This window comes from Ctenocephalides felis, unplaced genomic scaffold (assembly GCF_003426905.1).
Source record: "Ctenocephalides felis isolate EL2017-DRISC unplaced genomic scaffold, ASM342690v1 CF-g0.4_SCAFFOLD_01170, whole genome shotgun sequence".
In the NCBI taxonomy this organism is placed as follows: domain Eukaryota; kingdom Metazoa; phylum Arthropoda; class Insecta; order Siphonaptera; family Pulicidae; genus Ctenocephalides; species Ctenocephalides felis.
The window spans coordinates 36874021-36893435 of record NW_020537324.1 but is presented as its reverse complement, the minus strand read 5'-3'; the positions used below and the strand labels follow the sequence as shown (position 1 = coordinate 36893435).

The 19415-nt window shown below is 31.0% G+C and overlaps 1 protein-coding gene across 1 annotated transcript in view; it reads left to right on the top strand.

Annotated features, from left to right (window-relative positions):
- LOC113367179 (flocculation protein FLO11-like) overlaps positions 1 to 19415 on the top strand; it is a 31364-nt gene that overhangs the window by 439 nt on the left and 11510 nt on the right. The window contains exons 2-3 of the mRNA XM_026608809.1: positions 1902 to 1965; positions 12469 to 12779. Of these exons, the coding sequence (XP_026464594.1) occupies positions 1902 to 1965; positions 12469 to 12779 (375 nt within the window). The remainder of the gene's footprint in view (positions 1 to 1901; positions 1966 to 12468; positions 12780 to 19415) is intronic.

The following is a 19415-nucleotide window of genomic DNA, read 5'->3' as shown; positions in this document are numbered from 1 at the left end:
AATAATTTTAGCATTCAGAGAGGTGTCATCATAACTGTGCTATAAAAATTATGAAACATGTGCGCATTGATAATTTCCTCTACACATGCGTTATCGGTTACTCTCAACATCAATAGATGAAAAGGCCTATATAATCATGTTTTAAGGTTGTGCGGCTTGCCCAGACAACACAATGGCATATAGCCACAATAGTGAATGTGCTGTTATTTATAAAGTTCATCATATTATAAAATTAATATGATGTAATTGACGACGGACAGAGAACTAGACAAAATGATAAGTAAGATCATAAAATCTAACTGCATTAGGCTTAATGGTAAGGAGACCATACGTTACGGTTTGGCCGGGACAGTCCCGGATTTCCAGCTTGGGTTTCGGGTTTTTATAAAAGCAACATTCGTCCCGGATTTAGATCTTTTGTACCGGATTGTCCCGGATTTAGATCTTTTGTACCGGATTGATAGCATATTCGAAAGCTTATTTTCACTCGATAATTACTTAATATACGATATATTAGTTCTATAATTTCAAGCAAAAACATATATCACTACCGCTTGATACAAGCTGACCGAAGTGGTAATAAACCGTCAGGCGAATTGAAAGGTACACCTTTGTGAGCAACAATATATGCATTAAAATGAACTTTGTCCTACCAGGTTAAAATTTGTCCTACCAGCTGGGAATACTGCCCTGCCTATTCTCTTAACGCAAAAAATATTAAAGCAGAAACTAAACAAGCATTGCAATATTCTGTAACTAATTACTGTAACTAATTACTGTATTTGGTTTTCCATAAATTGGATAATGAGAGAACCTATAGTATATTATTTCGCTATAGTAACAGCATTTTTTACTTTCTTTTTCAAGTTTTTCTCAATATATTGCAAACTGTCAATAGGTTTCTTAAAGATATCGCGAATAAACTACGAGTTCCTCACACAAATTATGAGATCTATTGCTGCTAATAATAATCAGTGTCATAATCAAATATTAGTTGGCTATATATGCTTTCATCTATTTTATAGTTAATATAATGTCTTTTTGTAATTTTTTAAATAATTTTAGTGTAGTTAAGGAGAATAACATATATGATTATATACTAATTACATCTTCCACAAACTCATAGAAAACGTAAATTCTCACTCGCACTAATGAAAGATTAAAAATAGAAAATAAGAATAAATACTATAGTATTTATTATAGTATATGTTGTTAATATGATAATATCAGTTACAACTTTTCTTTAAGCAAGTGTATTCTCTGATCACAAAATCGTGCATTTAATTATGCAAAATAACAAATAGTGAATTCAACCCGTTTTACCATTGTTACGCCAAAATGACGACAGACATTTATACCGTCTGAATACTAATTACAAATGAATGCAATGATTTGCAATACATCGAGCGAAAGTTACGATCTCCTAGAAATTGTGGTTTTGTTGAATTATTGTGGTCAATTTTATTGCAAAAAGGTCATTTCGAGTGCAAGCAAAATGATAAAGATATGCGTCCAGGCACTCACTCTGTTAAGTGGTCATTTTGATAACATAATATTACTATCTTGCAAATTCATTGTAACAAAAAAAATTATTATCTTTTTTGCTAAGCTATGATGTTTTAATTATTTGCCACGTGAAAATTGGATACTTTCAAATAACATCTTTAGTTTAGCCTAATCATTTTCAAGTGTTTTTACGTTTCCATCAGAAATAAACTCATGCAGAAGCGTAAAAACAGGCTGTATATCATAATTATCTAGTTGTTTATTTGTGCGTATTTCAAGAATTTACCAAAACTCTTTTTCTTCGATCACTCAGGTTGTTAGGTTATTATTTAACCTTTGTCGCTGTGGACTGTATTAAAAAACTGATTCAAATTTATATTCTGTATTTGTTGCAGTTCTAATCACAATAACTGATGTATTATTAAGTATTAATGAAGAAAAATATATTTATGCGTATAGGTTATTTACATGTGGTTAAGTCGGCGTCACTTTTAGAACAGAACAACTCGTTCCTTTAAAACACTCCGCTACCCCCTCTCTACCAGGGGTAGCAACCATTCCGTATAAAGCTTAATGCTCTGAAGTTTTGTAAACTTTCATGGCCAATATAATAAAATGAAAAGACGTCCGAACACTAGTAATAAAGTTGTTCAAATAAAATCAAGTTCCTAGCAAGAGTAATGAAAAAATCTTAATGATTAACTTTAAGTCTATTTTAAATAAAAATTCTTTTTCTTTTTTGAGTTACCATCACTGAAAAGAGCTAAATTACTAGATGTAGGACTTCCTCTTTATTCAGTGGTAAAAGCTTTGGTTTTTCAACCAAAATTACATACCTAATCATAAGATTTACTAAAAGGTTATTTGTAACAGAAACATAATCAAAAATTGTAAAAAATTAAAAACTCATACAAAAAATAAATTCTTCAATATACTATTTTATATATCACTTCACTCAATAAGTCCGTAGCATAACTAAGAAAAACCCAATTTTTTGGCAAAATCCTCTGTTTATTTGAGCAATATAGTTTTCTTCGAAAATGATATACCAATGATAGCAAACTTCAAACTTTTCAAAACAATTTTTGTAGTACGATTTGTACTTTGCCACAAAATTCGGCTCATCATTCGCAAAAATTTCTTCAGAACGAGCATCTTTTTGAGATCTAAGAACAGGATTTGGTCGCTGGGAGCAGAGAATATAGTGAGTGTGAAAGCAACTCGGAGCCGAATTCATGTTTTCTTTGCCAATGTTTTTACGGATTTGTCACCGTTGTCCTGAAGGAAAAGCATTGTTTTTCTTTTTCAACTGGGCTATTTTTCCAATTACAATCTTTCAATGCCTCAATAAAGTTATTTAAGTCTGGCCTTTCTCAAGATAGTTGATGAAGATCATTACTTGCCAATCCCGAAAAACTGACGTCATAATCTCTTGCCAGCTGATTGTTTGCATTTTTTCTCATCATCGTTTCTAGTCCACTCTGCTGACTGTCTATTCGACTCCAAAGTGTAGTCAGGTTAAGTCAGGTCATATCCATGGTGACATATTGATGCAAAAACTCAGTTTTATTTCGATAAAACAGCTCGAAATACTCTTACGAATCGTTATGCTCTTGGTCAAATGTGAGTTCGCGCGGCACCCGTTTAGCACACATATTTTTCCTATTCAAATATTCGTGAACAATATGTCTAACATATTCTATTGATATTTTTAGGGTGTCAGCTGTAGCAAACAATTTTACTTTTTCGTTTTCCAAAACGTTTCGGTGGACTTTTTTGATATTTTTCGGTGTAACCACCTAAAATGGCCTTCCAGAGCGTTCAGCTTCGTCAGTGACTATATGACTTCAATTCAAATCAGCAAACTACTTCTCCACCGTATGCCTCGATTTGGCACGGTCCAGTTCCAGATAACACTTATCAAGCGATATTTTGGCAGCAATGGTATTTTTACCCATAAAAAACAATGATAAATCAACCCACGAAATTGCTTTGAATTCATGGTTTCGAAAAACTCAAAAGAATCGTCATTTAATCATCTGTACCTTGTAAACTAATCGTAGGATTGTTATGAAATTTTGACATATATCTTCCTAAAGTTGTTGCTTCCTACAATCATATGGATGATACATATAGCTACATCAATTATGTGTTATCCTACGGACTTATTGGGTGACGTAATAGTTGAGCTAGGGACTTGAGCTTTATTGTAACAGGGGTAAGCAGTAAGTAACAGTCGTTTTTCAATTTTTTTGAAATTGATTGGCTAATGTCCCGGAAGCCGACAAAGTAAACAGAAATGTGTAGCTCCGTAATTTTTGGGATGTTTTATAAAATTTTGGTTTGCGTTATTATTATCATCTGATTTAAATTTTATATATTTTATTTTTTTAGAATTTATCATCTTTCATCATATGTGACAATTTTTATTATTGCCAAATTGTTAATGTAAAAAATCTGGCCTGGGGTTAGTTGTAACTAAATCGGAAGCTAGTTGTAAAATGCAAGAATAGCATTGCCTGTTATGCAGTGAAGCTTTACTCAGATTGACTGAAAGGAGATTGGGTAGAATGTATTGTTTAGAAGATGTAAGCACATGTTAATTATGTGTAGGACAGTATATATTTTATTTGCATCAATTGTATTTTATGTTGATTTATGATAAGAATTTTTATAACAGAAAGCACTATATATTTTATTATTATTGATTATAGTTCAAGTTGATTTATGAAAAGAATTACTTAGAATCAAATCAATTTTATAAAAGTAAAAAAATCAATGATTATGGATATTATTGTCCCGGGTATTTTGTTGTAACCACTAGCCCCAAATAAAATATATGTTGTAACATCGCATTTTTTCTTACAATTATTTTTACGGTGGTAGAATCTGCCCATCTTTATTTAGTAAAAATTTAAATTATAAGAATTATACAAACTCGATTGCAATGTTAAAATTATTTATTTGAAGTATTTTTGCTAAGCATTTTCCCCAAAAGCAATCGTTTGGCTTACACTAAGTTTTTTGAATCATTCGAATCCGGATGCTTAGTTCTCTCAAGATTTCCATTTCAGCTAATTTTTGCACATTCAACTCCGTATCTCCGAAATAGCTAGACCTGCCTTTGCCAAACTTTGCCCCATCATTACGAATTGAATGTTATTTGGATCATTCGTGAAAAAACGTGAATTCAATTTTCAGCACTCTCTGCTTCGTATCTCCCAAACGGCTTGACCAACTTTTGCTAAAAACTAATCACCACTCAAATCGGTTGTTCCGTACGCCCGAGATCGTCGACGAAAATTGTATTCACACATACACACACAGGCATCAATTTTTTCTAAGGTATGCCAAAATCTTCGGAAACCTCTGATTATAATTTTAATAAGTTTTATAAATTATAAAATATTTTTATAAATTTTAAATATAATTTTTAAGTATATGCTATTTTTGTTTTATAAGATGTATTACTAATTTTATGTTAGATTCAACCGTTTTTTATATAAATGCAAACCTATGTAAATGCCAAAATTTTCAATTTCGATTTCTGGATAATTACAATAACTTACCCTACGGGAAGTTATAAAATATTCTATCAACAATACTGATACTGAAGTATATAAAAATATGAATATATATATATATATATATATATATATATATATATATATAAGTATTAAAAAGACGACATTTGGATAAAATATTTTGTTTTCGACTCGATTCATTAATGCATTTTAGGAATTTTATTACAACTCAACATAATTGTTTTTGTTCACATCTTTCTAATTGCAGGTCGATGTTCTCAACTAAACTTTCTCTAAAAATTACAATCGTCAATTTTAGTTAAGATATTTCAGTTTTATAAGGCCTCAAATACTTAAGAGTATTTGAAATTTTTACATATAATTACGTTTTAGAAGTTTCTGAACTTTTTGGCATACCTTAGAAAAAATGGTTGTATGTGCATTTGCGTATGTGTTCGGATACAAATTTTTGTCGACGATTTCGGGAACACGGTTCAACCGATTTCAATGATTCAAAAAACATTCGATTCCTATTGATAAGGAGACGTGTTGATTAGTTTTTGGACAAGGCAGATCCAGTCGTTGCCGGTTTGTGCCAAAAATGGTAACCGAGGTTTTAAGAGAACGGAGCGTCCGATTTCAATAACTCAAAAACATTTTACTTGTATCAAAAAATGAATAACTGATTAAATTTTTTGGGTAGGTTTTCGGGGAGCAAGTGAAAAAATTAAAAAAAAACATATTTTCAGATATTTTACAGACAATTTAAGGATAAGAATGTGTTTTGTTTACATTTCTATGGGTTCCGTAACATTGTTTGTCCCTTAGACTGCGACGCGGCGCTTACACGTTTTGATATTATGTCTCTATCGAGCTAAAGCAGCGCGATTGCTTTGAAAAAAGTTCAAAATTTCCAAAATATATCAAAATATAACAAAACAATCCAAACAAATAAAATTTCAAATTGTCCAAAAATCAATTTTTTTAAAGTTTAAGAAAAAAATGAATCTTTTTTAAAAAATATATTTTTTGTTCTTTATACAAGTAAAGTGAAGAATAACTCCAGCAATTTGCTTTAAAGCACGATGCCATACACCACTAGTTTTCTTATGGGTGCAAATATAGATATATTTTGAATAGTAAAAAACACGAGCTTGTAACAAAGACTTCAGAATAGACAAGGATATAGTTATAGGTACTGAGAAGAGAGAAACGTTCATCAGCTGTATTAAAAGTTCAATGATCCTTTCGCTTCTGCGAAAGGTGTTCATGTCAAGAATATTCTAAAACTAACAAGCATTGTGGTCTTTGTCAAAACAACTCTAAAGAGATCTGTCCATTTTTTGCATTCTTTCAAATGTTTTATTGTGTTCCCACAAAGAAGGCAAAGATCTGAAGAGTAAAATGAGCATTTTACGTGCAAATATTTGATCAGATTTCAGTGAGTCAGCTAATGGCTACTCTCAATGCACAAATAACACAAATAAGCCAAACGATGAATATTTTACAAAGACATAAATAATAAACAAACCGAATATAAAACCGTATTACATTGTGGGTTAAGATAAATTGATTTAATTTTTTTAATTTTTAAATAAATGATAGAGTTGAGCGAGGCTTAAAGGTCCGCGGATTAAAAGGTCTACCACCGGTATCTCAAACACAAGTAAAGTTAACAATTATTTACCAACAATATTTTAAAGTAGAGGTAAAAAATGTATAACCATCACGCCTTGATGCTTACGACGTCGTTATAAGGAGATAAACAGAAATGCTCAAAATTTATAACAAAAGTATTTTCTTTCGTTGTTAGTTTTTTGGCTTTTACGAGTTTTTTTTTTTAATTTTCAAGTATATATTATTGTATAGTATAAATGTATGTATTATTTATTTGTATTATAAAATGTATTGTTGATTTTATGTTAGATTAAACCGTTTTTTATATATAACCTATATAAAAGCTTACACGTGTTCGGAGTAAAAAGTCCCAACTGAACCTTTACCTTGGTAACGGCATAAACAATAAAACATACTAAATAACAATGTATATTTAGTTAAAAAAATATAATTTTACAAGAAATTAATTAAATTAATAGTTATTCCAACTATGCTAATGAATATTTCTAACGAATTAACAGATCAAGGTTGTAAACAGTTAAAATTATCTCTATAGAGATGTTTCACAAAAAATATTCATCAGCAGGGTTGGAATAAATATTTATGTAACTGATCATTTTTTACTTAATTTACTTTTTTATTCAATATTTTTCATTGTTTACTTTTCATTGCTAGGGTGAAGGTTGAGTTGGCTCTTTTTACCCCACCCACGTGTTAGTTTTATAAAACCTGTTGAACTGTCGAATCTTACCTAAAACTAGTGGTGTATGACATCGTATCTTAAGGCAAATTTCCAGAACTTCCCGAACCAACAATTTCTATATTTTGAAATAATTTGGAAATTTTTAACTTTTTTTCAAAGCAATCGCACTGCTTTAGCTTCATAGAGACGAAATATCGAGGCAGTTTTGCCGACAAACGATGTTATGGAACCCATAGAAATGTAAACACGTATTATTAAATGTGATACGTATTGTAGATAATACGTATATTTAAAATCTCCATAAAATATCTGATAATTTGATGTGCATATGTCTAATGATCATTTTTGACCACTAAATGGATTTTCTTTTACTTTTTTTACTAGATCTCCGAAGCCGCCTGGTCTGCCTTCCCAAAACTTTAATCAGTTCTTCATCTTGTCAATACAAGTAAAATCTTTTTTGAATTATTAAAATCGGACGCTCCCTTCTCTTAAAAACTGTCACCATTTTTGGCACTTTTTGCGCCGTATTTTCGAAACGGCTAGACCTGCTTTTGCCAAAACTAATCAGCACCTTATCAATAGGAATAGAATGTTTTTTGAATAATTGAAATCGGGTGAACCGTGTTCCCAAAATCGTCGACGACAATTTGGATCCACACGCACACACGCACTTTCTAAAGTATGCCAAAATGTTCAGAAACCTTTGAAAAGTAAAGATATATAACAATTTTAATTTTCGTTTTTTTTCGATTACTATAACTTACCCTACGGGAAGTTAATTAAGAATACATTCAATTATATATCGTATACTTAAAAATTATATCAAGGTATTGTAAACTAAACAACGGGGCTCACAATCCTCACAAAAAACTAACAACGAAAGAAAATACTTTTGTAATGGATTATCAAAAATTTCCGTTTATCTTCCGATAGCGTAGTCGCAGGAATCAAGTTGATAGTTGGTTATACATTTTTTCCTCTACTTTCAAATATTGTTCCTAAAAAAATCTTAACTTTATTTGTTTTTGAGTTATCGGTGGTGGATTTTATTACCCGCGGACTTCTAAGCCCCGCTCTACCCTATATATATAAATACCAACTCGTATATAGGTACATCAGGTCATCAAATGCACTATAGCTTATATATACGCTTAAAACAAAATAAATCCGTTTACTAAATTATCAATTTATCGTCGAGACCTTATTTTCAATTTTTTGCAAACATAAACGGAGGCAATTTCAAGAATTCTATTAGTATCGATATATTATCATATATCTCTCCAATTTACATAGATTTTCGATTATTATGCAAAGTATGAATATAAAAATTCAGAATACAAATTGTTTACGTTACGTAAGTATGTATAATATTTAAACATATTGATTTAATTTAAAATAGTTTACGAAAGTTATTAGCGAAAGTCAATTGAAAATCATTCTCTTGAACATGCATGGAATGAATTTACATCGAAAATTTTAATTAAAAATAAACTTTCTTCCAAAAAAATTCGTATTCTATATGGAATCTCACTTTCAACCATAAAATTCACTTTTGGAATCATTCCAACTTGAATTAATTACAAGAAATATTTCGCGTAATGAATACCTTTTCAGATGTCAGTGTCAGAAGTAAAATGAAAAAACTGTTATAAATTTTAACTCTTGAAATTTGGAACTTGTACCTTTCATCGCAAAAACAAATAATATTTTATAGTCACCAAATATTGCAGTTTCCAACAAGTGTTTTTCTAAAATTAGTTTTTAGTCTATAATCTTCCTCCAAATTTAATAAAGTCATAAACTGAATATCAATTTTAGGAAAAATAAAACTGCTCAACTTGTGTATATTATATAATATATCACAATGTGACGATTGAAATCTCGAACATAAAACATTATTCAAGTTTTATGTCACATCCGAAAAGTTTCTCCAGATAGTGCTATTAAATTGAAATATTTAAATGCCTTGTGTATAATCATATAACTGCCAAACATTCTAACGCAATAAAATTATAATGTATTACATTCATGATGCAATTTGTTTGCTGAGAGCTGTATGAATTTTAAATTGCATCTGAGAAAATATTTTTTCTCATTAGTGTTGCAAAATTCAGAGCGAATAAATTCTTGATTAAAAACGAAATATATTGAAGTATGACTTAATTTTTTAACACTAAATGTTTCTCATCCAAGATAGTGTTTCTTCTAAATGATCTTGATGTTAGGCATGAAGAGTTTAATAAAGTTTAGAATCTGAAAATAGTAGTCAGGCCCTAGTGGTAAAAAACAATAACTTGTCATAGTCCGAATGTTATCCAATTGGTGTTTAATATTCAAAAAACGAGGTATTAATATAATACAAAAAAGGCAAATTTCATTCGGCTGAATAGCTGACCCAACAGCTAGAGATATATTTAATGATTACAACTGACGGTAAAAATATTATTACTTTTGATTTATTTTTTTGAACTTTAAATTATTAACTTCCCGTAGGGTAAGTTATAGTAATCGCAAAAAAATCGAAAGTGACAATTTTTATATATTTTTACGTTTCAAGGGTTTCTGAACCTTTTGGCATACCTTAGGAAAAATAGATGTATGTAAGTGTGTTTTTTTTTTGTATAGCGAAGGAAATGCCTTTATGTATCCCAGACTGAATGTGTGTATGTGTGTGTGTGCGGATACAAATTTTGGTTGACTATTTCAAGAACACGGTTCAACCGATTTCGATTATTCCAAAAACATTCGATTGCTGTTGATAAGGAGACGTGCTGATTAGTTTTTGGCATAAGCAGGTCTAGCCGTTTCGAAGATACGGGGCAAAAAGTGCCACAAACGGTAAATCAATTTTTGTCAAAAATTTATAGTTTTTTAAAAAATCTATTTTTTTCAAAGTAGTTTTTTTTTCAAAACTGTTAATCTTTAAAAAAAAATTAGTACGTAAAGTTCCAGCAATTTGCCTTAAGGCATGATGCCATGGACCCCACTAGTGTTAATTAAATATGCTAGTAAATAAATTGAGTATTCCAGGGCTTTGAATCAGAGCTTTTTGGATTTCTATGTAATTTTGTCATAATATTTTTAAATGTTCGTAATATAGGAACCAATATCATGTATAAATATTACTGATGAAATATGACTACATAACGTAAGCGATTTGTATAAAATATCGGCGTTTGACCTGGCCTTAATTTTTGTGATATACAATAATAAAGTATTATTGCAATAAAATGATGTTTAATATTTTTTTTTTTTTATTTATTTTTATTGGCCTCGCTTACTCGAGCATTTAGCCACCTACAACATATTTTATTTTCATTACAATATTTCAATTTCAATACAATCTTCATGTTCATACTATTTTTCTTATATAAATCCTATTCTTCTTCCTATTTATTCTATTCTATTCTATGTACTCATCAACGTAAAACTTCATTCTTCTTTTTCTCCTTTATTATCTATCATTATATCTTCTATCTTCTTACGTCTTCATTACTTCTATTCTTACTTCCATTACTTCTTTCATTACTTCTATTCAATTTAATTTTTATTCTCAAACCTTTTTATATACGATTGAACTATTTCTAATACTATTTCAAACTACTTTTAACGTTATTTCAAACTACTTTTAACTTTATTTCAAACTATTTTTAATAGTATTTCTATATTATGCCGGGGATTCGAACTTCGAACCTCTGGCGTGTGAATCGGAAACTCTGTACATGAGCTAATTTCGCCACGATGTTTAATATTATATCCTGTTTTAGGTTCAAATTATTCATTTAATTAACTGAAATAATTATTGATAATAACATCAACGTTATTAATTATTATATTATTAATTATTATTATTAGTATTTCAAAATTTTCAATTCTTGACTTCTCAATACAAAAATGTATTTATGAAAGTACCTAAAATTTTAATAAGAATAGAAAAAATCATCAGAGCAAAAAAGTCTAAAGGCCATTAATAAAATATATATCAGTCGTATTTGTATAAGAAGTAAAAAGATTTATGATCTGTGATGAATAAGAAACTTTCACGTCGTTGTAATTTACCTACGCATATTCGTGTACGCACAAATAAGAATAAATGTATATATATATATATATATATATATATATATATTTATATATATTAATATATATATACAAGCGTACCCTCTCACTTTTCGCAGGCTTTTAATAAAATCTACTGAATATTTTTGATTTAATCTATTTTTATTTTGATGTCTTTATGAATACTTTAGTTTGTTACATAAAAACAATGATATTTCTATAATTTTTTTTTATTATTATATTTTTAACAGCAATCAGAACCTTACGTCCTATGAGCTGTTGGGCTGAAACATCTCCTTACTTCGTATTTTTAGATGGTAACCCAATGGTTGGTTAATTCTTCCATATTTGATGATTATTGTTATTAGAATTAATCTAATAGGGCTGACTTTTTATTGGTGCAGCAATGCCAGACAAGGGCTATTTTCACTTGGAAACATATTGCTATCTATATTTCCAAGTGAAAATCGTTGTCACTGCTGCCTGACAACAGGCTGCTCGAAGTGGGTATAGAACCCGGGACCTCTGAAACAAGTCCCGTCGCTCTTATCCTCTTACCTACGGGCGAGCCCAAATTTCTATAAATCAATATTAAATTTTTGAATATATTTTATTTGTGAAAATTGACAAACGTTATTTTTCCACATTTGTAGCATGTGATATTCTATAACTCTGATCAATATATAAACATAACATAACTTCAAGATGATCTTCAATCAAATACATTTAATTTTATAAACTATAGGGTGCGGTGGACAGGCGTGGGCCACAGGTTGATAGGCCACCAAAATAACTCTAAGACTGGTGACATGCATGTCGAACCCCGCACAAATTTATCATATTTTGATACTTGCTCAATTTTAAAAAGCATTTGGCGGTTATAAAACAACCTTCGCACTGTACAGAGTAACACGCCGAATAAATTTCGCCGAAGAAGTTTTTTTCCTCGTATGCTATTGTATCATCGAATTTACACGTGCTCTGTTTATGTTATTTTTCTCAAACGACCATTAATATCTAGTAATATTATAACTAATGATATATCATTTTTTACAGATTTACTGCTCTGATAGCATCGCAATGTTTAGCAGAAGTCGAAATAATAACAAAGCCCCGTCCAGGGGAAGAATACGTAAGTCTTCAGAGTGCCACAGTAGGAGGAACACCCGTAAGAACACCACATAACGCGGGACAAGCACGTAAACAAGAGGATTTCGAGACAGCCCATAAGATTCCTCATCACGAAGCAACTGCTCGAGATGATGAAGACGAAGACGACGTTATCGAAGAGAAAAAAGCTGACAAAATTGGAAAGAAATTATATTCAAAGGCCGATTCTAATAACAAGAGCAATCCACAAAGTTCAGGTAAATAAATCATCTTAGGCACGACGCGTGAAATGATTTAAAAAGAAATGTGATATTTCAAATAAAAATTAAATCATATTATGAAATATGCTGATGGTTATGAACACAACTTGTTTATTGTTGATACTTTCTCTTATTTAAATGAAATGAAACGTATAAGTCTCAAGTCTAGAATCTCTGGAATTTATGAATCTGAAATTATAATATATATATATATATATATATATATATATATATATACGAGGTCTGTTCAAAAAGTTTTCGTAATTTTCGTTTTTTCAAAAAAATATTTATTTATTCGTCTACATTAATGTGGTCCCCTTCAAAGTAGTCCCCCCCAGATATAATACACTTATGCCAGCGTTTTTTCCAATTTTCGAAGCACCCTTGATATTCACTTTTTGATATGTCCTTGAGCACTCTCGGCGATTTTCTTCAATCGAGGAAAACCGCCGTCCTTTCATGGGTCTCTTCAACTTTGGGAATAGGAAAAAGTCACACGGAGCCATATCTGGTGAATTTTTGCACTTTGCAACACTTTATTTCATTTTTTACGCAAAATTTAATACAAATTCTTTGACTTTTTCAATTCTTCCATTGTAAAAATCGCCGAGCTCAGAAAAACACGTCGAACCTTAGCGACTACCACAGACAAAGTAAACAGTGAATATAGCTGAAAATTTCATCATACTTTAGGGGCATGTATACCAACACAATAAAAAAAAATTTTGACAATCAGACACTCCAGACCCGCGAAATTTAATTATTAGTAATTCCGGGTACTTTTTGAACAGACCATGTATATATATATATATATATATATATATATATATATATATGTATATATACAGGGTGGTTGATATGTAATGCAACAAAGTAAAAAGCTATAATTTTGTCATTTTCATTTTAAATTTCATTGTTCAAAAGCAAAAATTTCAGAAATAACATCACAATTTTAGAATCAGTTTAGATTTGTTCTAATTGGCCACCTTTGGCACGAATTATGGCCTTCAAAAGGCAGAAAAAAACATAACACGCTGCACGAAATTGGCTCCGGGGTATTTTGGCCTATTGCCGGCGAGGCGCTTTCTTGGGGTGATCGACACTTTGGTATTTTTTAGTGCAAACCTTACTCTCCAAAATGTCGAAGGCACAAAAATCCAACGAATTTAGATCCAGAGATTTTGGTGGCTATTGTGCGATGGAAATGAAGCGAGGAATCTCTTTTTTAAGCCATTTTTGGTTGACGCGTGCTGAGTTTGATGGTGCTGAGTTCTGTTGGAATGTCCATGGTCTGCGGCCGAAATTTTTGTCTACCCAGGGCTTCAATACTGCTTTTAAGACACTTTCCCGATAATTTCGGCAATTATTTTGATCCCACGGTCGATGAATACGAGCGGAATGTCACTATCGGCTGTTACGGTGGTTCACACCATTACCGTCGGCGGCGCTTGAGTTCTGGTGGCCAATCGTAGGTGTAAATTTTTAGCTGACCTCTTTGGCAAGTAAACCCTATTATTTTGTTTGTTCACAAACCGTTGATTTGGAATGACTTCCCATCTGAGAAAACCAAATTCGGTGACTAGCCACTTTCGTGCAAGCGAAGCAACCACTTGGCTCTTTCCCATCTAACTTTTTGCTGTGCATCGATGAGCTCTTGAACTTTTTGGAACAGCAATGGCCATAGTCGAAGCTCATTTTTCAATATGTGTTGTATCCGTTTTTGCGATATGTTCAGCTCACGAGCCATTTATTTTACAACCGCAACACGAATTTCGATCAATTCTTGTCTTCACTTTTCGAATCTTTTCTGGTGTTGTTAGTGTTTTTTTTCATCCACTTTTTGGAATTTTGGTGCAATACTGGAAGTATCATAGTTGACAGATATGGTACGAGAAATAAAATATTTGTTCGCATTTAAATGCTGGACGGCTCTAACGATAGCCACTTGTGGTTTGCTAGCCCAATATAAAGCAATTACAATATCACGTTTGACTTCCATCGCAAATTTTTTTTTCTAAATGCAGTAGATCAAAATGCTTTTTTACGCTTGTAAACAACTAAATGAACAATCACTAGAATAAATCTGTCATCTGTCTGATGACATGATGACGGTTTAAAAATGATAGCGGTCTGAATTTGGTTGCAATACATATCAGCCACCCTGTATGTATATATATACACATATATGTATATATATATATATATATATATATATATATATATTAGGCACATATGATTTTCGGATTCTAGGGACCAAAATAAGATACTTTGCTGAAGAAAGTATACCTCTAAAATGAATTCTGATGTCCCGTGCATTGACCCAAAAATAAGGATTAAATTGTTGAAAAACCGCTCAGGGGAGCTCCCAGGGGGTGAACCACGGGCATGGGTGAATCGGCCTTCCAAAGTTAGTGGGGTCGGTAATACATTTGAACGCGATTGGAGCACTCTAAATGGGTCAAAATGGAATTTTTCAAATTTAAACCCTTATCTTTGGGTCAATGCACGAGGCATGATGCATTATAGTGGTGCAAAACAACTTTCAAGAAGGTGTTGATTGTCCCATTACAACAACATCTGCAAGCTCTCTAATAGTCAATCCACGATCTGGCAGCACTAATTCTTTGATGTTGAAGTGTATCTTATTCGTAGACGTTCTTGGTTGTTTTTGATCGACTTCAACGCGCTCTCGGTCTTCTTCGAACTATTTTTGCCAATCAAAAAGACTTGCTCTTGACATTGACTTTTTACCAAAGGCCTTCTGCAACAAATTCTGAACGTTACGGCTGCTGATATTTCATTTTGCGCACAATATTTGATGCTACACTTTGTTGAATAAATTCTGAATTATTTAATAAGTATATAGTTAAAATTATATAATTATCAATAAAATATTGTGAATCGAATGGAAAAACAACTACTGAGTTGTTTTTTCCAACATGCCCTTGTAGTATACAATGTCCCTTTTCGGCCGACTATTGTAAATTCATCAAATTTATTGAATGTCCTTTACTGAAAAAAATCTGACATAAAAATCGAAAATACAACTATTCTTTCTTACAAACAGAAGCGTAACTACCACATTAATTAATCAATTGACGTAAAATCTGTTAAGATGTCAATACAATTGATGAACCTGAAAAGTTCAAGTTAAAAAAATTATTCATATTTGTAGGCAGTATTATAGATATATATTATTTTAAAAATCATCATTTAGCAATTACATCAATTCAATGTTGTAGTGAACATAATTATTTAATTACTTAATTAAGAAATAAAGATAACGCAAAAGAACGATTTTAATATCATGAAATAATATTTCAATAATAATTTGTGTAGCATATATTTATGACACAGTAAAAACAATTTTTTATATGAATATACTCGGATTATATTCTAATATTGTCAAGAGCAATTTTTCTAATCTTTGTCAGAACAAAAACATGTGCATATCAACAAATTGTATCTGTCATACGGCTCAAATATAGCAAAAATGGCTAACAACAAAAGTTTGTAAAGCAAAATGTTTTAATTTTCTGCACATTTGATGCACAGCATTGTAATTGATTAACATGAATAATAAAGCTAATTTATATTCAGTTTTTTTAAAAAACCTTTTTTTTTTAATTGTTTGAGAATTTGAAAATTTTTTAAAATATTATTTTTTTTTGAAAATTTCCAAATATTCTCAGATTTTTGTAAGAAATCGATTTTTTTTAAATTTTGATATTATTTGATTTTTTTTTTAATTTAGATTTTTTTTAAATGATAAAAAAAATTCGAAAATTTGAATTATTTGAACTTTTGAATTTTTTTTTAATTTTTTTAAAATACAAAATTTTTTGTAAGATTATTTATTTCACACCGTCTACACAAACAAAAAGTTTTAACTTAATCTAATCGGATGATCCGTTCTCTCAAAAACTGCATGACCACTTTTACACCCTTTGCGCTCCACTTCGGCTCCATACATTTGAAACATGCCTTTCGCAAAAACGTCTCGCAATCGAGTGCAAACCGAATGTTTTTTTTAACCATTCAAATCATCAGCTATTCCATACTGTCGAAAATATCGAGGATATTTGTTTGAACAATAAAAATGAACTTCAAAATTATCTAGTGGTACACGGCATCGTGCATTAAGGCAAATTGCTGGAACTTCTGGTACGATTAATTAAAATTTTTAAAAAACTTTTAACATTTTTTTAAAACTGACAAAAATTAGATTTTCGAAATAATTGAGCTTTTTTATATTTCATCACTTTTTATACACTGAACTTTTCTGAAAATTTTGAAGTTTTTTCAAAGCAATCGTGCTGCAAGGCTGTTTTAAAAAAGAAATATCGAAGCGCGTAAGCATCGCAGTCTAACGGATAATTTTTGGAACGGAATCCATAGAAATGTAAACAAAATTCATACTTATATTTAAAATCTCTGTACTAGTGGTGTATGGCATTGTGCCTTAAGTCAAATTGCTGGAACGTCCTGTACCGTAACGAAATGATCAAGGAATATTAAATGTTTTCAAATAGATTATTATAAATGTATTATTATAAACTGTAATATTTTCTAATATTTATAAGAATTATATAAACTAAATTACAAAGTTAAAATTATTTATTTTTTAAAGTATGTAAGTGAGCTTCAGAATTTTATCCAGAATTAGAATTAAAATCTGAATTATTTTTCACGTACAAAAATTTTTTTCTGAAAAAAATAGGAATAAAAATATTTTTGCAATTATTTTGCCAATACAAGTAGCATGTTTTTTTAGATCATTTAGGTCGAATACTCTGTTCTCTCAAAAACTAGGGTTCTATTTTCTGCACTCTTTGTCCCGTATCTCTGTAAGGGCTGGACCTCGCTTTGCCAAAACCTAATCAGCAAACCTCGCTATCAATACGAATCGACTGCTTTTTGAATTTTCCAAATCAGTTCATCCATACGCTCAAAATCGTCGATGAAAAATTGTCTCCACACATACACACACACACATTTATTCTGAGGTATGCCAAAATGTTCAGAAATCTCTGAAACATAAAGATATGCAAAAAATTTAATTTTCGATTTTCGAAAATTTCAATTTTCGCCTATTACTATAACTTACCTTACGGGAAGTTAATTAAACTTAATAGGAATAACCAAAGCGTTATGTAAGTAATGACTCTAGTAGGTATATGAATTATTAAGAGACCTAAAACGTGAGAAGAATTATCATAACCAACATCATCACTGCAATGATATTATTAACGAATAGTGGTTTCAATTTAGTTTTTATATATGCCAACTCATTCATAATTCAAACGAATACAAATAAATTAATAGTTAACAGCAATTAACCACAAAGACTACCGCATAATTAAGTTTTTTAGTAGTTTTTTGAAGCTTGTACTTTCTATTATAACATTAATCTGACACTTTGTACAAGCTTTTTTAGCCGATTTTGTGAGTTATATACAAAATATTATACAATTCACGAATTATGAGCCGATTCTGCCGCAAAATAAACCAATGCTCTGGCAAGGCTATGTTACGTAGCGCTACGCTCGTACGTTCATATAAAATGGTACTAAAAGCTGTCCGACGCTATGTGGTTGCTGTGCTATGTGGTTATCATAACTGGATCTTTATGGTGTCGTACCATATCATAACCAGTGATGTTGCATTTCACGTGTAAAACGTCTGAACGCACAGCAAATACATAAGATTTTGACAGTTTTTAGTGCAATTTTATATGAGCGTACGAGAGTAGACTTGCTGTAACATTGGTCAATTTTACGGCAGAATCGCCCCTTGAGCGTTATTCACAAATTTAATATGTATGCCTTTTCTCAGTTCAAGATTCCCAAGAAACTGCATGCAAAACATAACATTGACTAGAGCATTAATACGAAATAAAACAGATTTATTAACTAACTAAAAATATTTATTACTTACGAGCTGTACATGTTCACGCTTCGCCGAGTTTTAGTTTAAATTAAACAGTTGAACAAAAATGTATATTTGTTACCAAAATGTACATCTAGTCTACCAGTTTTCTTATATTCTAGTCTACCTGTCTACCTCTATTTATTCTCAGTTTACCTGTCAACCTGTTTGTGTCCAGTCCAATTTACCTGTCCACCATTTTACCTGTCCACCAATTTACCTGCCCACCAATTTATCTGTCCACCAATTTACCTGTCCACCAATTAACCTATGCACTAATTTACCTGTTCACCAGTATACCCATCCACCAGTATACATGTCAACCTATTTATCAGTCTATATATTTAGCTATCCAATAATTTACACGTTCAACAATTTACCTATTCAACAATTCACATGTTCAACAATTTACCAATTGTCCTGTCTACCGATTTATATATCCTCCAATTTACCTGACCTCCAGTTTACCTATCTACCAATTTACCTGTCTACGTATATATCTATCTATCTACCTGTTTATCTGTCTACGTATCTATCTATCTACCTGTCCACCAATTTTCCTGTCCACCAATGTACCTGCCAACCTGTCTATCTGCCTACCAATTTAGCGGCCCAGCAATGTACCTGTTCACTGATTTTACCTGTCTACCAAATCATCTGTTTATCAATTTACGTAAATCTATCTGAATACCAATTTACCTATCA